The sequence below is a fragment of the Alexandromys fortis genome, unplaced genomic scaffold (genome assembly GCF_014885135.2).
Source record: "Alexandromys fortis isolate MF-2015 unplaced genomic scaffold, M_Fortis_MF-2015_v1.1 scaffold_102, whole genome shotgun sequence".
In the NCBI taxonomy this organism is placed as follows: Eukaryota; Metazoa; Chordata; class Mammalia; order Rodentia; family Cricetidae; genus Alexandromys; species Alexandromys fortis.
Window position 1 is genome coordinate 3,703,250 of NW_026067984.1, and position 21,239 is coordinate 3,724,488.

A 21,239-nucleotide genomic window follows, 5' to 3' on the forward strand; every position below is an offset into this window, starting at 1 on the left:
GTATATATTGAAAGGAAACTAGTTAAAATTTTAATAAATATGGGATCTAAGTTTTAAAGTTATTTTACATTGAATTTATTAAAATATCAAAGATACTGTCCAAGTTTTTGTTAATAGTTTATTAAAAACCAAATTGTGTTAAAAATGAATTGCTTAATAAAATTGATGGATCCCCTTTTCTAGTTTATGAATGTGGGCCTTCTGTCCTTCCTTCCCTCCCCTCTCCTTCCTTCCTTCCTTCCTTCCTTCCTTCCTTCCTTCCTTCCTTCCTTCCCTCCTTCTCAAAATCGCATAATGTTCCCAGGTTGGTCTTGAAACCCTGTACTCAAAGTTCCTTCTGACTTAGCCTCTTGACTAGTTGGGTGTATACAGCAATCTACTGTTTTAGAGTGAAGGAAAAAAACAACAGGCCTCCTGCCAATTTTCTTTGTTACAGACACAGGTTTAGAAGTGACTGTCCACATTTTTAAACTTCTTTTTTGGTGCTGGCAATGGAGTTCAGAGTCCAGGACTTCAGAAGCACCACATGCACGCTCTTCCACTAGGCTGTGCTCTGTCAGCCCCTTGTGTGCATCCTAAAAGTGGGGAGGACAGTTGATTGATAGAAGTAAAGTTATTGCTTGAACGTTTTCTGAGTTGCTTCTCCCCCAAACCAATTCATAGCCTTTTGCAGTTATTTATCCATCACACAGAAAATTGGGTAAACTTGGTAATTAATAGCAAAGACCTTTTCTGTATGAAGTAGGATGTGTTCTTCAGTCATTAAAGCCAGTCACTACTTCTGCACTGAACTGCAATGGGGGGGGGTCAACAGAGGGACAGATGAGACAGGGAGAGAAAGAAGGAGGGATGGGAGGTGGGCAGGGCCCTTCAAAGGGAACACAGTAACTGTGCACAGGAGGTGCTCTTAGTGGCTGCAGCTGAGCAAGCATCCTGTCAGAACTCCAAGGTCAGTAGAGATACTTGAATACTAACAACCATTACCTTGTAACAGCACCACCTTGAAGAGCGTGTGTTAAACATGGGCACCTGGGGCCTATTCAACATCAAAACCATAGCATTTACCTAAGCTAAGTCGTGACTGCTCCCTTCCTGGGTCTTGCTTTCCACCTTTGTACTCCTAGAATTTACCCATTTCCTGTACACACCTATTATTTCAGAGTCCTCTCCTTCCTGCTTTCTCAAGCACAGATTATATAACGCCCTCCATGTTCTAGTAAATTCTTACCTTGTTTCCTCAGTCTTCCTCCTGAAAACAGGACTCCTGGTTCTGCCCGAACTCCATCCAGCTCTCCCCTTAAGGCCAGGCAATGAAGTAGAACCCTTGTGATTGGACCCTGTTTCCTCTCAAATCCATATCCTCACTTGTGACAACCCATGTCTCATCTTCTACACCTTATCTTACCTGCAAACTTCAAGGGAACCCAGTTTAGGGAAACTGCTCCAAGACATTTCAGCTGCCAAGTGCTCACATTTCCGGGACGACATGCACAGTCATTGCTTTACACATAATGCTGTCTCCAAATGTCATCTTGCTTCTTCCCGTTGAAGAGTGAATCTTCATGTTATCCTTTCCAATAGCATCATGTGGCTATGCTCACATGCTCTACACTGTTGGGTCCCCACGCACCCACGCCACCTGAATATGAGTGCTAAGAGCATATACCCTAAGGTCTGGATCCCAAGCTGTCCCTTCTTGGATTGTAAGGTCTTGGGAGCAAGATCACGTGTCCAATTCTTCCTTACAGTTCCAATATCAAGCCTACTTGTAGTATACAGTAGGAGCTCCTACTTGGCACATCATCGGGCCTCAATGAATGTTGAGCAAATGAATTGATTTTTCAGTCACAAATACCACACAACACATTTGCCTATCCCTGTGTTGGATGTAGATTAACCGTGTCTTATAAATAAAAAGTCAGGATCCCCCCCCCAGCCCCTATTTATTGAAATTATGTTCTCTGAACACTTTGCTTCCATATGCTTTAAGTGCTTACAAGCTAGTATGGCCCCATATCCATGAGCCTGGTACTTTGATCTTACCACACATTCAAGAATATGGCCAATGAGATGGAACCATTTTTACTTCAGTAATCTAAAAAGATGACTTTGAGACAGAGTTAGTCCTATGGAAGATAGTAAAGAACACATATTTTGAAAGATACAGAGATGGATAAAATATCCTTGCTGATGTCATGGGAGAACTGGGCAGTTGTGCGGTCATCTGACAGAAGTGTGAGGACTCGTACACGTGGTGCCAGGGGATTGTAGGAGGGAGGAACATGGAAGTGGTGCACAGCGGAAATACACTTAGCACGGCGGAAATACACGTAGCAGCTAGTTGCATTTTGGAAAACCCTTACAATCCACCTGCTATTTTCTTGGGGTGTTTTCTAAGAGATTCATCTATTGCACACATATATGTGTTTGTCTGCATTTATGTATGTGTTTTACTGTTTATGGAAACCAGAAGAGGGCATTGGGTCCCATGAAACTGGAATTACAAAAGTTTGTGAGCTGCCTTATAAGCCCTGAAATTGTACTGGGCCCTCTGGAAGAGTGGCAAATGCTTTTAACCCCCGAGCCATCTCTCCAGGGCCCACCTCTACTTATCAATTTTTGATGGATAGCAAAAAAATACCCCCAAACAATATTTCTTATCACTTAATAGTGTTTTGTTGTCAATAAAATGCACATATTAATGTTATGGTTAAAAATATATGAAAGCAAAATGTGTGTACAAAAAATCAGATTGTTGAGCATGTTCTAAGATGCGTATTGAGGGGTTATGGTGTTGGTCTTGCTCAGTTGTTCTCAGTATTTAGGAAAGTGCTACAATACAATAATCAGGAAATAAATATTTTCAATGATTAAAAAGTAATGTCACCTATAAGGAGCTATTTCTTTCCCATTTCAAATAGATTTCAACTGTCTTCTGTAACAGGTGGAAACCTTGGTGACAACTTTGCACTTCACGCAACCTCAGGAGAACTCTCGACAACTCGAGCTTTGGACCGAGAGCAGATCAACAACTTTACCCTCATTATCCTGTGCTCAGATTTGGGGAATCCACCCCGGAGCTCGGTGATGCAGCTTCATGTTAGGGTTTTGGACGACAATGACCACAGCCCTTCCTTTCCCATGCTTCATTACCAGTCCTCTGTGAGAGAAGATGCTGAGTTGGGCACTGTGGTCCTGGTGTTGTCTGCTGTGGACAGAGATGAAGGCCTCAATGGGCAGGTGGAATATTTTCTGCTGGGGGAGTCTTCTGGTACATTCTCTGTTGATCGGGTAACAGGGGCACTGAGAACTAGCCGTGCCCTTGATCGAGAAGCCAGGCCGCAGCACAGGTTCCAAGCTGTGGCCAGGGACTGCGGTCCCCGAGGCGCGAAGAGCAGCGTGCTGACTGTACTCATATCTGTCACTGACGCTAATGACAATGATCCTGTTTGGGAAAAGAACCCAGCTGATGCTTTCCTGTCCCCCAAACTGTCCCTGAACCAGACCATTGCTCAGCTGAGAGCCAGTGACCCAGACGCAGGGCCCAACGGAACTGTCACTTTCGGCTTCGCGGACCCCCAGTCATTGTTTTCTATCGATGAATATACAGGAGAAGTCAAACTTCGGCGGAATCCATCTTCAGAATCTTTTCCTGTTTGGGTGCAGTTAAAAGCCACGGATCAAGGGATCCCAGTGAGGGCAACCAAGGGCCTCTTGGTTGTTCACACGGAAGGAGAAGATGCGACTATCTCCTTCAGCCACCGCCTCTACACGGGACTTGTGATGGAAAACTGTGAACCAGGTGAGTGTATCTTCAAGTGTCTTGTATATTTCACCAATCTGGGCAAAATGCTTTAATATAGACTGAAGAGATAGCCATTGCACTGTCAGATACAAGCTGATGAGCCTGTTCCGGATATTGGAAAGTTACAATCAATGTGATTGGATTGGCTTTCCAATGCTACTATGAAATGACAGGATCGATCTGCTCATTAAAAACAGGACTGCTCTTTTGCTTCACTGTTCTGGAAGTTCCAGGCAAAATGGAACGGCCCCAATGCTGTGGGCCTCCTTTGGGGCAGCATCATGTTGGGAGGGCATGGCAGAGCAGACTGTTCCCAGGAGAGAGCAGGAAGTAGACTGGGAGGCAGTGCCCTTTGAAGGTCCATCCCCAACCATCTAACAGGGAGGACAGTGCCCTTTGAAGGTCCATCCCCAACCATCTAACAGGGAGGACAGTGCCCTTTGAAGGTCCATCCCCAACCATCTAACAGCCTTCCATGAGGCCTGCTTCCTGCGGAGTCACCACTTCCCGGTAGTGTGGTAAGAGGGTCACTTGTTTGTTTCCCAGCTGTTTGGCAGCTCAGCCTCGAAATCATCACACAGAAACTATATCATTTAAATCAGTGCTTGGCCTATTAGCTCGCTCTAGCTTCTTTTTTTTTAAATATAATTTTTTTATTGAAAAAAAAAGATTTCCGCCTCCTCCCCGCCTCCCATTTCCCTCCCCGTCTCCCTTTTCCCCCCTTCTCCCTCTCCTCTCCCCCCCCCCCCCCTCCTCCCCCCCTCCCTCTCCAGTCTGAGGGGCAGTCAGGGTTCCCTGCCCTGTGGAAAGTCCAAAGTCCTCCCCGCTCCATCCTGGTCTAGGAAGGTGGTCATCCAAACTGGCTAGGCTCCCACAAAGCCAGAACATGAAGTAGGATCAAAACCCAGTGGCATTGTCCTTGGCTTCTCAGCAGCCCTCATTGTCCGCCATATTCAGAGAGTCCGGTTTTATCCCATGGTTTTTCAGTCGTAGTCCAGCTGGCCTTGGTGAGCTCACAATTTGCTCTAGCTTCTTATCAGCTAACTCTTACATCTTAATTTAACCCATCTCCATTAATCTGTGTATCGCCACATGGCAATGGCTTACCCCTCCGCTTGTGTTTCATATGTACATAACTATCACATGTATGGATATCATTTCTATATGGATTTCACATACTGGAGGACACATGTTGCTTGTTTTATTTCTCTAAGGACGGTCATCTCCAGTTCCTCCTGTCTCCCTGCAAATGGCAGAATTTCACGCTTCTTCGTAGCTGACTAAGACACCAGTTGTATCTACGCTCTCTCTTTCTCCCTATCCATCCATGTTCATGAGTGTCTAGTCTAATTCTACACCTTGGTTGCAGTGAATAGTAAACACCAATGAGCAAGTACCTCCAGGGTATTCTGACATAGTTTCCTAGACAGCACGTTGGTGTGACATCTTTATAGGTATTCGAAACAGGAGGCAGGTGGCTGCCTGGTGGGAGGGTCAATTGAATTTGAAGGAGTGTCTTGCCTTTCCTGTGATTTTTTGCTGGTCCTGACCTCATACTGGCATCTGTCAGAATGCCTTGAACTTCAGCATCCTCCTTTCTTTGTGCAAAAGGGGCCTCTGTTCGCCACACTTAGTCCGTGGAATCGGTAGATTCTCCCACTCTGCAGAGAGTCCCCAGTTTTTTGATCCTGGAGCGGCTAATATTGAAGCTGAAGGATGTCTCCTAAGAATGTTGGGATCTACACAGACAGGTTTGTCTCCCACACCTCCAAACCCTAGTGAGACCCATCTGGGGAATGTGGACCTATGTGACATGCACTCTTCTGGATGCTGCAGCCCTGAACGGAGGGGGCGTGGCTCCAGAGGCTGGATCTACCTATTGACTCCAGGTTTAGGGGGTTACTCTCAGGTAGTGAGGTCATCTCCTACCCTGAGGACTGAGCTACCTCCCCTAAACACTTCACTGCCTGAGTCTTCTGCTAGCCGCTCTTTTCTGTTTGCCTGTTTGTGTGGTCCCCCCATCCTCCATCACTTTCCAGCACTCTCTTAGCAGGCTCTGCTCTGCGCTTATTGCTGGTTCTTAGGTCTCTGGGGTAGCTCAGTTTAGCATCTCTCTCAAAATGGTCCCTGGCCAGGGCTCTTGGAGCTATGGAGATTGACAAAATGGAGTTCTTCTCTTGCCATAGAAGTGCCCAGAACCCTTGCCTGGATTTGAGGCTTACAATAGTTGAGGGCTGGCCTGTGAGGAACATTGCTGTTCTCTTCACCGGCCACGCCCATCAGGCCCCTGCCTCCCCTCCCCATGCAGAGGGGCCTTACAGCCAAAGCCTTGTGCTTCTTGTTTTTTTTTTAATTGATTTTTATTGAGCTCTACATTTTTCTCTACATCCCTCCCTGCCTCTCCCCTCCCCCCTTCAAGATCCCCATGCTCCCAATTTAATCAGGAGATCTTGCCTTTTTCTACTTTCTACTTCCCATGTAGATTAGATCTATGTAAGTCTCTCTTACTGTCCTCATTGTTGTCCAAGTTCTCTGGGATTTTTTTTTTTTTTTTTTGCTTTTTAATCATAGAGCCTTGTGCCTCTTATGTTTCCCAAATCACCCTTCGGCTTCTCCATACCCCTCTTCTGTCCTATCACTCTGCTTATGAATTTCAATGCTCTTCCTCTCTTCCTTTCTTTGGAATAGAACATTTGCCCCCCCCCCCCATACCAACTCTTTGCACAACACAGAAGCAACTCCTAAAGTGATATCGCACCCGGAAGCCCCAGGCTTTCTCAAAAGTTAGTAATAAACCACTTGGTTCCTCACAATGGTTAAATCCACTAAATGGGGAAACAGGCTTCCAGAAGGAGCCTTCCTGGTGCTTCTGTTTGCCTTCTAACACTGTGGCTCCCCTGATGAGGATGAGTCAGTGCTGTCGCCCTCAGTGTGGGCTTTTCAGAACTGCACGCAATTCTACGAATTGCCCTGGGGTGGAAAATTGGCATTCTGAATTATTTTGAGACCCTGGCTAAACGTTTAGTAAGTAGTCAGACTTTGGAAAACCTGAAACAATATTGAAACATGATGACACACGGGGGCAAGCTGACTAGTGAAATATATTTAATATTGGAAAATAAGTAACCTCCTTAGATCTTGATATTTTGGAGGAGAAAACCGTCTTCCAGCGCTTTGGCAGGAGATCCAGTGAGCCGCTGTTCTCCATCAGCCGGGCAGTGTGGAAATGTGACACACATTATTGAAGCCGCGCGGGCTAGTCTGTCACGGCTCCACCGCGCACAATGAGTGAGTTCCAGCTCCAGGAAGTGGAGGCGGTAATGAGTTCCTCACGTGGATGCTGCAAGGATTAGATTAAGCTGTAGGAGGGTACCAGTCATCACTTCAGTTGTTACTGCGGCGATTTTCCTTCTGTCTTTAATCTCGACATGAAGTTTATAAAGCTAGCAGGGTTTAAGTTCTAACTAGAGCAAGGAACTATTACATAATGGTTGTATAATCATCTTGAAGTGTTTGCAGTTTTGAAAGCCCTGGCATCTGGTTCATTTTCTGTACAAACTAGATAAGAATTATTCTTCCTAAGGAAATAAATTATGCCATTAGCATTAGAGTAGGTAACACTACGTCCCTGGGGACTTTGGAATGCCTGTGGCAATGGAGGGAAAAACAAATCTATTCTGTTATTCCACTATTTGGGACCAGTCTTGCATTTGAGATGAATTCCATAGGAATGAGGACACTCCATGTAGTCATTTTCAATATAGATTTTTTTTTACCTTATCTATGACTTAAGATAACACTGAAGGAGAGAGAAGAAAAGTCTTAGGCCAGGTTAAGGTTTCTCAAAAGGCATATGCCTCAAGACCATTTTCATCTCTGTGAGTGCATCCCAGGCCCCATCTGGGTCTCAGTCGCAAAAGCTCCAGGTCTTACTTACCTTAACTTATTATTATTTTATTCATTTTAAAAGGAAATTCCATACATGTATAGAGTGTATCCTAATCTTACACACTCCTGACTTCTCTGTCCATTTCCCCCAGGACCCTACCAATTTCAGGTCCTCTTTTTAAATTTTAATTTCTTTTGTTATCATTATTACTTTTAGCCCACTGAGTGCAATTATTGCTGCCCATATATGCATGGGTATAAGGTTATCCACTGGGGCACCCCCTCCAGAGAGATAAGTGACTCCCTGCCTTCAGTAGCCTTTAACTGCCAGTAGCTTCTTAGTTAGGGGTGGGGCCTCAGTAGCCCCTCCCTCATCCATGCTGGAATTATTTTTACTTTATGAGTATGAGTATTTTGCCTGCATGTATATATTGCACCACACATGTGCAGCATGTGTCCGTGGACTCTAGAAAAGGGGGACAGATCCCTGGAACTGGGGTAACAAGCAGCTCTAAGTGTTGGCAATCAAACCTCGGTCTTCTGCATGAACAGTAAGGGCTCTCAACCACAGAGCCACCTTCCTCAGTCCCCTGTGGTGGGATTTTGAACTGGCTTGCTCACACAAAGGTAGCCTCAGCTGGGTGGTGGTGGTGCATGCTCTTAATACCTGCATTTGGGAGGCAGAGCCAGGTGGATCTTTGTGAGTTCAAGGCCAGCCTGGTGTAAAAGAGTTAGTTCCAGCACAGTTAGGACTGTTATGCAGAGAAATCCTGTCTCAAAAAACAAACAAACAAACAAAACCTCCACCCAAAACAAAAACAAGTAAACAAACAGAAAAAGCAAGGTAGCCTCGCTGAGTGACTTCTCAGACTGTGAAAGAGATGCCCATGTCCATCATGGTGCCGGGTTCTATGTACGAAGAATAGTTGCTGTGTGGATTGCAATAGCCCCGTTGACATGACTAGGTTTCTTCCTTCTAGGAATAAAGACACAGGCAGCCAAATTGTGACCAAGGAGTTGTTTGTCAATCCTCCCCAATTAAGACCAGGGTGTGAGATGAGTGCCGAGTGCCATCCGCCCTTCCTAGCTCTGCCAAGCTGGATTTAGTGAGGCTGTGTTGGTTCCTGTGTACCAGTTTCCTTTCCTTTGCGTTTAAAAGCTCCTCCCCTCACTCCTTGACCTCCCAGAGTTTCTGTCCTGGAGACAGTAGGTTGCTGTTGTTGTTGATTCTTAAGAACTGGTCTTGTCTAACTCTGTCCTGAAGCATCACACTTTTAAAAAGATAAGAAACAGGACTGTAGTTGAACACTGTTAATATGTCCTCACAATAGTTTTCTCTGCCTTTCCTACAAGCAGAATCCACATATGTGGAAAGAAAGCATCGGGTTTGATACGGCAGAAATACAAAGACATCATATTCTGTCTTTTACAGACAGAGTAAGTGGTCCCAACTATATGTTAAGGATTCATAAGTACATCTGCTGTGTGGGAAGAAGGGAAACACCCTCTGGTTCTGGAGCATGAAGGAGTGGCAGAGAGGCCACCTCAGAAACCTTGCGCTGTGGTTGCCACTCTACTTGAGGCTAGAATCCAGGAGGATCAACCTTTTAAAGGAAAAGCTAAAAGCACAGGTCACTTCAGAACGCTGGCAAAGTCACTGCCTGGTCCAGTGGGACCTTTGCAAAATCAGGCCAAAGGGCAATGATAAAATGTTTAGGCAATGAAGAGGGTTAATCTCAAGTCAAAGTACTTGAAATGGACAACAACGTCAAAACCTACTTGAAAATGGAGTTTATTTGGGTTCATGATTATAGAGGTTTCAATCCATGGTCATTTGGCCCCATTACTTTGGGCCCATGGTGAGGCAGAATATCATGGTTGGGACTGTGTGGTATTTGAGAGGGAATGAGGAGAGAGAGAGAGAAAGGAGAAGGAGGAGGAGCTAGAGGAGCAGAAGGAACAGGGAAAGGGAGGGGAGGAAAGAGGAGAGGCCACAGACAAAATATAGCTGTCCAAAGATCTATTCATCCAATAAGGTCCCACCTCCTACAATTTCTACTAACCCCACCCCCACCCCACCCCACCCCAGGCAATAGTCAAAACTAACTCATGGTCTAATCCTTCCAAACTCCTCATCCCCCAAACCTGCTGCGTCAGAGACTGACCTTTTAACACATGAGGGGGCTTGGACACTTCAAATCCAGACTTTAACAACAGTGGTACCTATGAGAAATACTAGATCAGTCACTACAATAAACTACCATTTTGTAGTGAACAACTGCATAGCTGTGCTGCTGTTGAGTGATGGGATTGTCACTCTACTCCAGACATGCTGACCCACTGCGGGACCCCCTGTCCTGCTGTTGACCACGCCCATTGCTCAAATATCTACTTCCTCTGTTCTTTTAGAAGACAGTTTGGTGTATTTGGAAATGTCCAAAGTATCTCTATTACCATTAGTTTTAAGAGTAAGGCATGCCATGAAAGCATAGCAAGAACTAGCCAGGAGATGCTTCCAACTGTAGCTCCAAGCAAGAACAGTCATATTGAAATAATACAAAATATTTTATTTCACTACAGATAAGCCCTTCCCCCAATTTACAATAGCTCAGCATGCATGCCAGCAAACATCCAGATAGAAAAATCAAGATTACAAGCTCCTGGGAAAAAGACAAACTTTCCAGACTTTTCTAACTGGGGAATTATAAGTGCAAACCTAAAGAAGACATAATCAGAAAAGGTTCATGAAGTTCCCAGAATCTTCAGCCATGTGGATTGGCCAAGCTCTTCTCCTGTACAAACCAGTTAGTGAAAACCTGGAGCTGTGGCTGCTTTTCAGCTACACACATCCTACACACACACACACACACACACACACACACACACACACACACACACACACACACACAAAACATAAGGCATAAAAAAATGGCACAAACAAAAGAATAAAATAAAGAATTTATGTAATTATTCTAAAGAAATTCAATCAATGTGTCCCAAGAAAACATAGAGACAACCAAATAAAATCAGTAAGGTATGCACTGAAGCACAATTAATAAAAACTCAGGGTCAGAAACTAGGGTTCAACTTGAAGATCTGAAAAGCAAAACAGCCAGCCACTGGCTCTTACCTCAACCTCAGTCTGAAGTGGTGATCCCGCCTCCCAGAATCTCAGAAAGACACTGTGTATTGAGAGCTGTTTTCTCCCATTTTAGAATCCTTTCCAGGGCTGGGATTAAAGGCGTGCACTGCTGTGATTAAAAGTATGCACCGCCAAGTTTCTGTGGCATCTAGCATGGCTACTGGGATTAAAGGTGCACGTCATTGTGGCTTCTGGGTTTATGGCTAAAAGCGTGTATTACTATAACCTGCTCTGTAAGGTGACAGGTGGGACTGTTTTACTTTCAGATCTTCAGGTGGTCTTTATTTAGTAAAATACAACTGAAATGCCACTACAATGCATAAAGAAAAATAGATTATCTATAGAGAGTTATTAATAAAAAAATAATCAAACAGAAACTTTAGTGCTTAAGAATACTACAACTGAATTGAAAAATTCACCAGGGAAACTTTAACAACCGACTTGACAAAGCTGAAACTTGGTGGACTCGAAGGCCAGATATTTGACAGTCAGTAGGAACAAAATGATAAAGGGATTAAAAAAAACTACAAAAGAATTTTTGGATCACCATCAAGTGAAACAACGTATTTATTAAATACTTGCAAAAAGAGAGAAAGAAGACAAAATGCAGAGGACTCCTTCAAAGAAACAGTGGTCACGAACTCTACAAATCTGAAGACGGAACTAGAAAGACGAATGTGAGAAGCTCACAAAACAGATCTAGGATGAACCCAGAAGGCTTCATGGAAAAGCCATTAAAATCAGACCGTCAAACACTAAAACAAGGAACTCCAAAGAGTCCCAGGAGACGAGGGATGTGTCCTCACAAAGGGCTCTCAGAACAATGAGGCTTCTCCTTAGAGGCAACAGAAGTCAGAATGAACCAAAGCACACGCTCAAGATGTTGAAAGCAAACAATTGAAATTGCCAATAAAAAATACTGAAGCTGACAAAGCTGTTCTTTATAAAAGAACCATTTGGAATGCCAGTTTCAAGTCAGTCATCAATAATATTTTTAAGAATAATGTATATGCTTAGGAATAATGAACAGTACTCAAAAACGTTCATGCACAGATTTGTATGCAATTTTTCATAGTCGCTTATTTATTGTCATAATTATTGATCTTTGCATTCATGTAGCAGTTATGAGAATTATAAGAATTACTTATTTGTAGTCTAGCAGTGGTGGTACTTGCCTTTAATCCCAACCCCCCGGGAGGCAGAGGTAGGCAAATCTCTGTGAGTTTGAGGCCAGCCTGATCTACAAGAGCTAGTTTCAGGACGGGCTCCAAAGCTACAGAGAAACCCTGTCTCAAAACACAAAACAAACAAACAAACAAAGAATTTCCAAATTGAGAGTTCATAGCTGCAGTGGTGCTGTGGGTAGGATTGGGCTTTTTAATGTAAGTTATGTAAAGAAGAGGAAAATAAGACTATTAAATATATTGAACTTTTGTTTAATTACCCCTCATAAATGTCTGAAAATGCAAAATATAGTTATTATATATATTTTATTCTCTTTATTTCCTCATTAGAACGGAAGGTTCTTTGGTAATTTTTGTAGCTTGTCATTTCTATCTGGATGTGCTGTGCACGGTGATTTAAGTTTTACCTGTGTACCCAGCGAGAAAGGCACATGTGTAATGTGGGAGTGTGCAGGATCTGGGAAGGACCCTTTACTCAGTTCCTCTCTGTTAGCGATGTTTCAGATTTAAACTTTGCCAGAGAAAGAAAATGCATAAGCATTTGTGGCTCTCTGTTGCCTTTAGCATCTAGTTTGAAGAGTTTTGTTGAATGAAATTTCTCTGGGATTTTTTTTTCTACATAGGAGGTGCCATAGTGATATTTTCCAGTCCTGTACTCAACATTGTTCTTTTACGCACAAGAAATGTCCTCATTTTATTTTATAACTAAGCATGGGGGGAAAAAAAACCATCCTCACCCTAGGAGAAATAAAGGCCATCAGAAAGGACTGGACCTCTTTCCTACATAGTGATTTGTCTCTGACTGACAGCCTCAGGAACATGTGGTAACACAGTTGCAATAAAATTTCCTCTATTGAAAAATAAGTTGTGTAAGGAAGGACAGAACTGTGATTGACTCCGTAGATGAAGGGTGCTGCAGTGTGTGTGTGTGTGTGTGTGTGCACATGCATGCGCATGCCCATCAGTTTATAGAAAACATAGGCATTGTGCAGGAGTCATGTGTCTCTTGACGTGTAGAACAATAAGCACGGGTTTATAGTGCAATTGGAGCATTCTTAACACTTGTAGCAACCTGATGTTACCACCATTATTCTATTTGTTTCTTTGTTGCTGGATGACTTTGCAAGTGGTTTGGAAAGGACAGGGGTTTGGAAATCTAGATGAATGAGGTTTAAACTTTGTCAGCCTTTCTGTTAAGTGTAACGTTTCTAATGAAGAGTGATTCAGTCTGTCCTGGTGGCCAAGGCCTGTGAATCCCAGCCACCAGGGAGTCCGAGGCCAAAGGGTCAGAAGGTTTACAGAGCTGCAGACTTCAGAGTCAACCTGGGTAACTTAGTGATGCTCTGTCTTGGAATCACCAAGGTCGAGCTAGGGATGTAGTTCAGTGTTCCCAGAATGCTTTGCCTTGTTTCACTGTTCCCAGAATGCCTTGCCTTGTTTGTGTGGAACCCTGTCTGGTTTCCCCAGACCCCCCTCCCCCCGCCCTTGCCATAGCATATCCACAAAAGGAGAGCCGTACATTCTATCTGGATTTTCCTGGCCTTGTGGATCTGCGCCTCTTATTAAAGTGAATTCTTGCTGAAGTTCTGATCTTACAAATCATCACATAGTCTCTGGTATTTATAAAATAGACACAACTTGACTGTTAAGCATTAAGGGGGTTCTAGGTGGAAATTCTGCCTATTCCCAGACCTTTTGTGTTTTCTATTCTTTTCAGAAAAAAAATACATTTATTTATTTTATTTTAAGGACTGGGAGGAGGAACATACATGTAAGGATGTGTGTATATGGGGGAATTTTTTTAGGGGAAAATCAATTTACCCTAATTTATTTATCTTTTTCACTGTTACTGCCACCAAGGGGTTTCAAGCTGTGTCTCTTATGTCTGTGCCTCTGGAATCCTATGCCCCTTAGGTAGGGACCAGCATTTGTCCCAGTTAGGAGACTGGTTCCTCTTCTCTTGCTGCCCCCTTTGTTCTTCCTCTTCCCATATACTTTAAGCACTTATAAAAAATCCAAGTGTTGATACATAAAATATATTTAGGAGCTAGAGACATGTTTCTTGGTGGGTGAAGTGCTTACTGGGCCAGCATGAGGATCTAGCACCCAGGTGAAATGCTGGCCAGTGTGACACCCTGAAATCAGCACTGGGGTACTGATGGAGGATCTCAGGGGCTCACTGACTAGCCAGACTGGGTCATCCAGGAGTTTGGGGTTCAATGTGAGACCCCATCTCAAAAAAAAATTAAGCATAGGGCAGTAGCATAGGACACACAATGCTGATCACTGGCCCCCTCTGGCACACACTTATCCCCACAAATATATTATTTTAGAGACATATATATATACATATATGGCACAACATAATGATTTTCAACATGCACATGGTATGTGACAATCAGGATACTTAACATTCCCATCTCCCTAAACTTTAAAAGATGTTTGATTAACACATATTGATTATACCTATTTCTGAGATCAGAGATGCAGTGTGATAGCCAATACATGCATGCAATATATACAGGTCAAACCAGGGTGATTAACATTCATGTCATATTGTTATTATTTAATATATAAAATCTTTAAAGAAAAAAACTGATATAAAGTTCTAGAAATGTATATGATACAAACATATGGAAAAAATCCTTTCTTGCCATGGAACTCTGTTCAGTCTCTAGTAAGTAAAATGGAATAGATTGATAAACCAGTCACCGAAGAGCAACTGGAACTCTCAACTATCTCTCCAGCCAATTATTGGTAATAGCCTTTTTGAATAAGCCAATCATAATAGTTAAAGAACAACCCCCAGACACCCCTTTCTTCTGTGTTTTTTTTTTCCCTTTAAAAATAGCCTGTACCAGACATTCAGGATCTTCTAGCCTCCTGACTGCTGGAAGACCCTGTCATGACAGAATTAATAAAATCCTCATGCTTTTACATCAGCTGTGACATGAGAGATGGTCTCTTGGGGCGACTCCTCCTCCTCGGTGATTGGACGTTAGGGTCCAACAAGACAAGAGTAGGCAGATAATACCTACTGTTTGCTCTCACACTTCTGTAAAGTTTTCTAATGCTTTTTATTTAAACTAACTTTACAGGTACTTCTGTTGTGACTGTAAAGGCTTCTGCTCCTGCATCAATTCCAGACCCCATTAAATATTCAATTTTTAGCGGGAATGAAGATGGAGTGTTTTCCCTGGGCTCCACCTCAGGTAATCCCTCTCTACTGTAGGATGACTCTATTTTCTGTTAAATCGACAAAATTACCACTTGCCAGGGCTGGGGCGTGGGGATTAGGACTATAAGTAAAGAAAACATAGGATAGTGCCCAGAAGAATTCCAGTGAGTACTGAAATTGCCTGTGGTTACTTTCCAGTTGCCTAAAATACCCTGAGCCCAAGAGGTAGGAGTAAGATAGAAAACTGCATTAACGTGATACAAGAAATGAATAGACCAGTTGAAGGTCATGGGCTACATTCACAGTTAAACATTCTGTAGCTAGAACAGAACTAGTCACCAAGTCACTGCTCACACCCTAGACCAAAACATTCTGGGTGGAATCCAATGTTATTCCCTTAAAGGAACTGGAACCTTAGTTGGATCCTTGGACTTTTGTTTGAGTTAGGAACAGATCTACTTCTCTATTCCTGGAGCACAAGGGCTGGCTATTAGCCACACCTGTTGACAATAACCTTGAGAGAGCAGAACTCTTCTCTGAATCTAGGTAGGATCTTTGGGGTAGAAACACAATCACCTTGAAGGAATTGAGGGAAGTTCCAACTCTCTGACCTTTGGTCAAGGTGGAAATAGGCTCACATTTTTGGGCCTCCACACCTCTAAAAATGCTACCTTACTGGAGGCCAGGTTTGGTGCACACACCTTTAATCTCATCACTCAGGAGGCAGAGGCAAGTGGATCTCTGTGAGTTTCAGGGCAGGCTGGTCTTATGTAGTGAGTTCCAGGATAGTCAGGGATATCTAGAGAAACCCTGTCTCAAACAAACAATCAGAACAAAACAGCAAAAATAAATCAAAACAAACAAAAACCCTTAGTGGATCAGGAAGCTACCCTGGGTCCCTTCCCTTTCTGGTCAGTTTTTTCCATCCCTTACTTCCTGTTTCCTCCTTCCTATACTGTGGTCAGAAATTTGTTTAAACTGTTAAGTGACTAAATCAAGTAAATTACATGTGACTTTTGATACGTTATCATTAAAATTGTGCCCAAGAGTAGTGTGAGTTATAAAATGGAAAACTAGTATGAATGATGAATCAATAAAATTGATCTCTAAAGATATAGTCACTTTCCTTAAGGATAAAAATGAGCTGAGCTTCTGATCCATAGTTCCAAACGAAAGGTTTACTTTTGTGCATAAATTACAAATCACTTTGGGTTAAAAGCACTCATTACAGTCACTCTTACTGCCCATCACGAGATGCCCCAAGTGAGAGTCACAGGATATCTGTATACCACATGCTGTCAAGAGGGATTGGTTACAGTGTGTATTGTCAAGTAGTGTGGGTTGTAATGAACCAAATCTGGTGTCAAAAATGACAGTGCGTTTCTGTCATTTTAGATTAGGTGGTAGAAGGGATGGAGGTAGACATGGCACAGAAACTGAGAACCTGCGCTGCTCCCAGAGGCCGTGGAGTTAGGGTCCCAACACCCATTCTGGGCATCTCCTGACTTCCTGCAACTCCAGCTCCAGGAGATACAACAATCTCAGTCTGTCCTCTGTGGATGCTGCATCCGTGTGTACATACACGGACGCACATATGCACAGTAAAGTTCTTATACAGAGTCTAGATTCCTTCAGAATCTCATGTGCCTTCGTGTACCGGGAAATCCCCGTTTCTAGCCTTCTTCATGGCTCTTTTCTGACCTGTTCTATTTTCACGCCATCCCACAACAGACAGACACAGTAAAAATCACACAGAGGAATTTCTTATTTGGGGCAAGAAACTTGAGCTGTGACATTGTCCCCCAAGGTTGGTTTCTGTAACCTGGTTCTGTATTTTCTATGAGGGTATAGAAGTACTAAGTACTGAAGTACTGAGTACTGAATGCCATGAGCTAGGTATTGGGAATATGGTGCTCAGGGGTCAGGGAGCAGTGCTTACTGTATAGTCCACAACCAAGGAAAAGGAGCCAGACTGGAGCAGGTAGGCAGAGAATATGCAGTTGTCCAAACACAGAAGAAGGCTTAAGATGGATGCATCCTTGCCTGAGACAGGGAAGTGGAAATTGACAAGCAAGACTGAGGTAGGGACAGGCCTGAACCAGCGTATCCCTGTCAGTTAGAGCCGCTCACCTTTCTCACACTGCGTAAATCCACTGACTTGTTCTATGCGGGGGAACGGCAGCTTCCTTATAGTTCAGGTCCCCCAGTGAGTGGATGAATAGAAATGTTTAAAATGTAGATGAATGTAAATATTAAGAGAAAAGGATGATTTAAGAGAGGATATCAGAGTTGGAAATGAAATGTGAAAATATCCACAGATCCCAACTTTTTCCATAACGGCCCTGGTCAGAACACATGAGTCAATAATGTTTTGAGATATTTTAAAATAACATCATCACTTCTCTTTAATATTTCCGCCTTGGGAATAAAACCAGGAGCACTCACTGTAGAAGAGCCGAAGTTCCTTGATTTTGAAGTCAGGAGCGAGGCACAGCTCATCCTTCTCGCTGAGAGCAATGGGCACAGAGCCTTTACCACAGTAGCGGTTTCCATCCAGGATGTGAATGATCATGCCCCACGCTTCACACAAAGTGTGTACCGAGCATCAGTCTCTGAAGGCCAGCTCTACAATGCTCATGTCATACAGGTAACAGAAAGTGTGTGTGCATGTGTGTGCCTGTGTGTGTGCATGCGTGTGCGTGTGTGTATGTGTGTGTGATATCAATCAATGTATATCAGAGTACCTATGACCTATTACCAGGAAGCAATCCAATTTTCTCAATCTCCAGGATATGTTCAATGTCTTATGGGTTGATGAGCCCTTAGACTGCAGAAAATCTGATTTTCTTTGTTCACGCTTCTTCATTGATCCTGTGCTCAGTTCTCAGCCGCTGGCTTCTCCAGGGACTCCCCAAGCACTAGCAAAGACTCTGGAGGTCACAAAACTTGCTTGAATCCCAGGTGAAGACAGAGGCTCAGTGGAGCTCATTCCCATGATGGTGACAGTGCAGGCTGAGGCTCCCAGAGTCACTTCTGTCCCTGTGTTTGCTAGGGTGCTGTTGCTCTGACACCTACTCTGGGGATACTACCCCGGCGAAGCTCTGTTGCCATCACGCTAAGACCCACCTGGAGAGTCTGCTCCTGTAAGATGTTTAAATACACAACCCCAGGGGACACAACGGACTTCTTTGTTCTTGCTTGGAAACCAATACCTGATGAGGTCCAGGTATTCCTCATGGTCCTCTGCATCCCCTGAGAACTTGCAGAAGTTTGAAGACTGAGCTTAGAAGTAATTAGGAATAAAACTGGGTAATCAATATAGGAGACCAAGAGATGACAAGGGATGCAAGCTGGGGAAGAGCCACAGTAGATACAGAAAGCAAAAATTAAGACAATTTACTAATTCAACATCTTGTTAAAACCTTGACTCCAGTGATACAACAGGTTTAGTGTTTGAAAGTCAGCCCAGAAGACCCTGCGATATATCTCTATGGGAAGTGATACAGACCTTTATTCTTTTCTTAGTGCTACTTTGAAAACTCATCAAATAAACCATTGGGATAATTGATTGGCAGTAATCTAGGATTTGATTCACTTTTCGAAATTCCCTTGAGTTAAAACGTCATTATAATATAAAACAGTTTCTTGTTGGCCTATTTTGTAGACAGTACTTCAATCACTAAGAGGGGAATGAGGACTGGGGAATGGCTCATTAGAGAAAGCCCTTGCTGTGTAGGCGTGAGAGCTGGAGCTCAAATCCCCAGGCGGCCTGTCAAGGCAGACAGGTGTGGCGGCTGCTCCATCCTCAGAAGGGGAAGGCAGGGCCTTCATGGGGCAACCAGGCTAGCGGCCTCGCTAGACTAGCTGACTCGGTGGACTCCAGGCTAAGGAGAGATTCTGCCCAAAGAAGTAAATGAAGACATCTAATATGGACCTCTGGTCTCCCCACACATACACACGCAAAAATCAAAAGTGAAGAAGAAAGCTCAGGGGAAGAATCGCCATTCAGTGTATGGAGTTTTCTGTAATTCATGCCCTCTTTCTCGAGCCAGCGTGACCCATGGTAGAACTAGAAAGATTCCAGTCAGGCATATTAGGAGTCTCCAGAAAACTCACCAGTTGCACACTTAAAGCTTGAGACGTGTGAGTGACTTCTGGAAATCTTTCAGATGAACGTGAGAACATTTTCTGTCCCATTATCCAGACCGTTAAAGTCAAAGGCAAGTGTCAGCTGTCTGTTGGCATGACTCAAAGCCAGCGCTTCTCAGCCTGTAGGTCCCAACCCCTTTGGGGGTAGAATGACCCTTTCACAGGGGTTGCCTAAGACCACCAGGAAACACAGAAATTTGCATTATAGTTTATAACAGGTACCAAATTGCAGTTATAAAGTTTATATCAACAAAAATAATTTTGTGGTTGGGGACCACAGCCTCATGTGGGACTGAATTAAAGGGTTGCAGCAGCGTTAGGAAGGTTGAGAACCACTGTGCTAAGCATTGTTTTGTTTTGTTTTGTTTCCAATGCATTTGATAATCTGTATTCTGTCCTAATGTATTTCTCTGAGAAGCAGGCTTGGATCACATTGCAGGTTGAATCTTTTCTAATGGGAAAACTGATTCCTCACAGGTGTTTGCTACTGACTCGGATGGTGGATCTAACAGCGTGATTGAGTATTCCATCGTCTCCGGCAACCAGGCAGAAGCCTTCCAGATCGATGCTCTGAGCGGAGTGATAACAACAGGTTCTATCCTGGATTATGAGTCCACCCACTCGTACAGGTGCGTTCAAGGTTCTCTCTCAATGGAGAGTTCATCCTTTGCTTTGTCCCGACGAATCCTTTTGTAACCTACAGTCGACCTCCAGGCTCATTCCAGCAGTCTTAGCAATTATTTCCTGTTTGGAAAATGCGACTGGACTAGGTCGCAAACTCGATGCATCCTCGTAAGAACCGAGGGAGCCGAGTTTCAAAAGACAGCGTTGGCGCCGTGCCCAGAGTGGAAATGCCCTCTGCATTGGTGCCGTGCCCGGAGTGGAAATGCCCTCTGCAAAGTCCGTGTCACCGTTCCACAGAGTAGAAAAGAAATTGCGTGCCTTTTTGTAATCCTTCATTCTTTTTGTGTGTGAAGAGTGCAGCCTTGTCACCAGGGCCCTTGTTGTGGCTTGGTCTAGCAGAGGGACCTTACTGAAAGCTGACATTGCCGTTAAAGACTGCGGTCTCGAGTCTGAGGGATGCCAGCCTTCACAAAAGGCATCTCTGCTACGGGCCTGTTCACTGACTGTAGGAGTCAGGGTTGGTAAAGTCCAGACTCCCATACAGATTCTTTCAGCATGTAACTCAATAAAGCCAAGGATTCTGAGAAACCCCAAGTGGCCACAAGTGGGTATTCCTCAAAGAATGGTGGCGCAGCCCTTGAACAGAACACCCGGGAACCGATTTCTAAAACCAGGTCAGCGACAGGGCAGGGATCGAGGGCCTTTTATTCAAAGAATCGAAATGAAAGTCGACATGGTTGCAAAAGTACCCAGGCAAGCTTATTTAAAGCAAAGCAGTAGAAAATGCCAGAATACAACCAAAGGGATGGCTCAGTGGTTAAGAGAACAGGCTGTTCTTGCAGAAAACCTGGGTTCCTTTCCTAGCCCTCCGATGGAAACTCACAAGCATCTGTAACTCTGGTTCAGAGCTAGGGCTGGGTGGCGGTCCATATCCTCTTACAGCCTCCGAGGGAGCAGTGGGCATGCAAATGGTGCACACACATGCAGGAAAAATATCCACACAAATAAAACAAATAATTTAAAAAATAATAGGGGCTAGAGAGATGGCTCAGCGGTTAGGAGTACTAATGGCTCTTGGGAATTGAACCCAAATCCTCTGGAAGAGCCATTAGTACTCTTGAATTGAATGGGTTCAATTCCCAGCATCTGCGTGGTACTTCACAACCATCTGTAACTCCGGGAACCAAGGTCCTCACATAGACACACATACTGGCAGAACACTAATGCACATAAAAACTAATTAATTGACTTATTAAAAGAGGAAAAGGG

General features: G+C 43.8%; 1 protein-coding gene across 1 annotated transcript in view; it reads left to right on the forward strand.

Annotated features, from left to right (window-relative positions):
- Positions 1–21,239, forward strand: part of Dchs2 (dachsous cadherin-related 2) — a 192,270-nt gene that overhangs the window by 156,729 nt on the left and 14,302 nt on the right. Inside the window, exons 13-16 of the mRNA XM_050158836.1 lie at positions 2,945–3,802; positions 15,118–15,231; positions 17,633–17,844; positions 19,824–19,975. Coding sequence (XP_050014793.1) covers positions 2,945–3,802; positions 15,118–15,231; positions 17,633–17,844; positions 19,824–19,975 — 1,336 coding nt within the window. The remainder of the gene's footprint in view (positions 1–2,944; positions 3,803–15,117; positions 15,232–17,632; positions 17,845–19,823; positions 19,976–21,239) is intronic.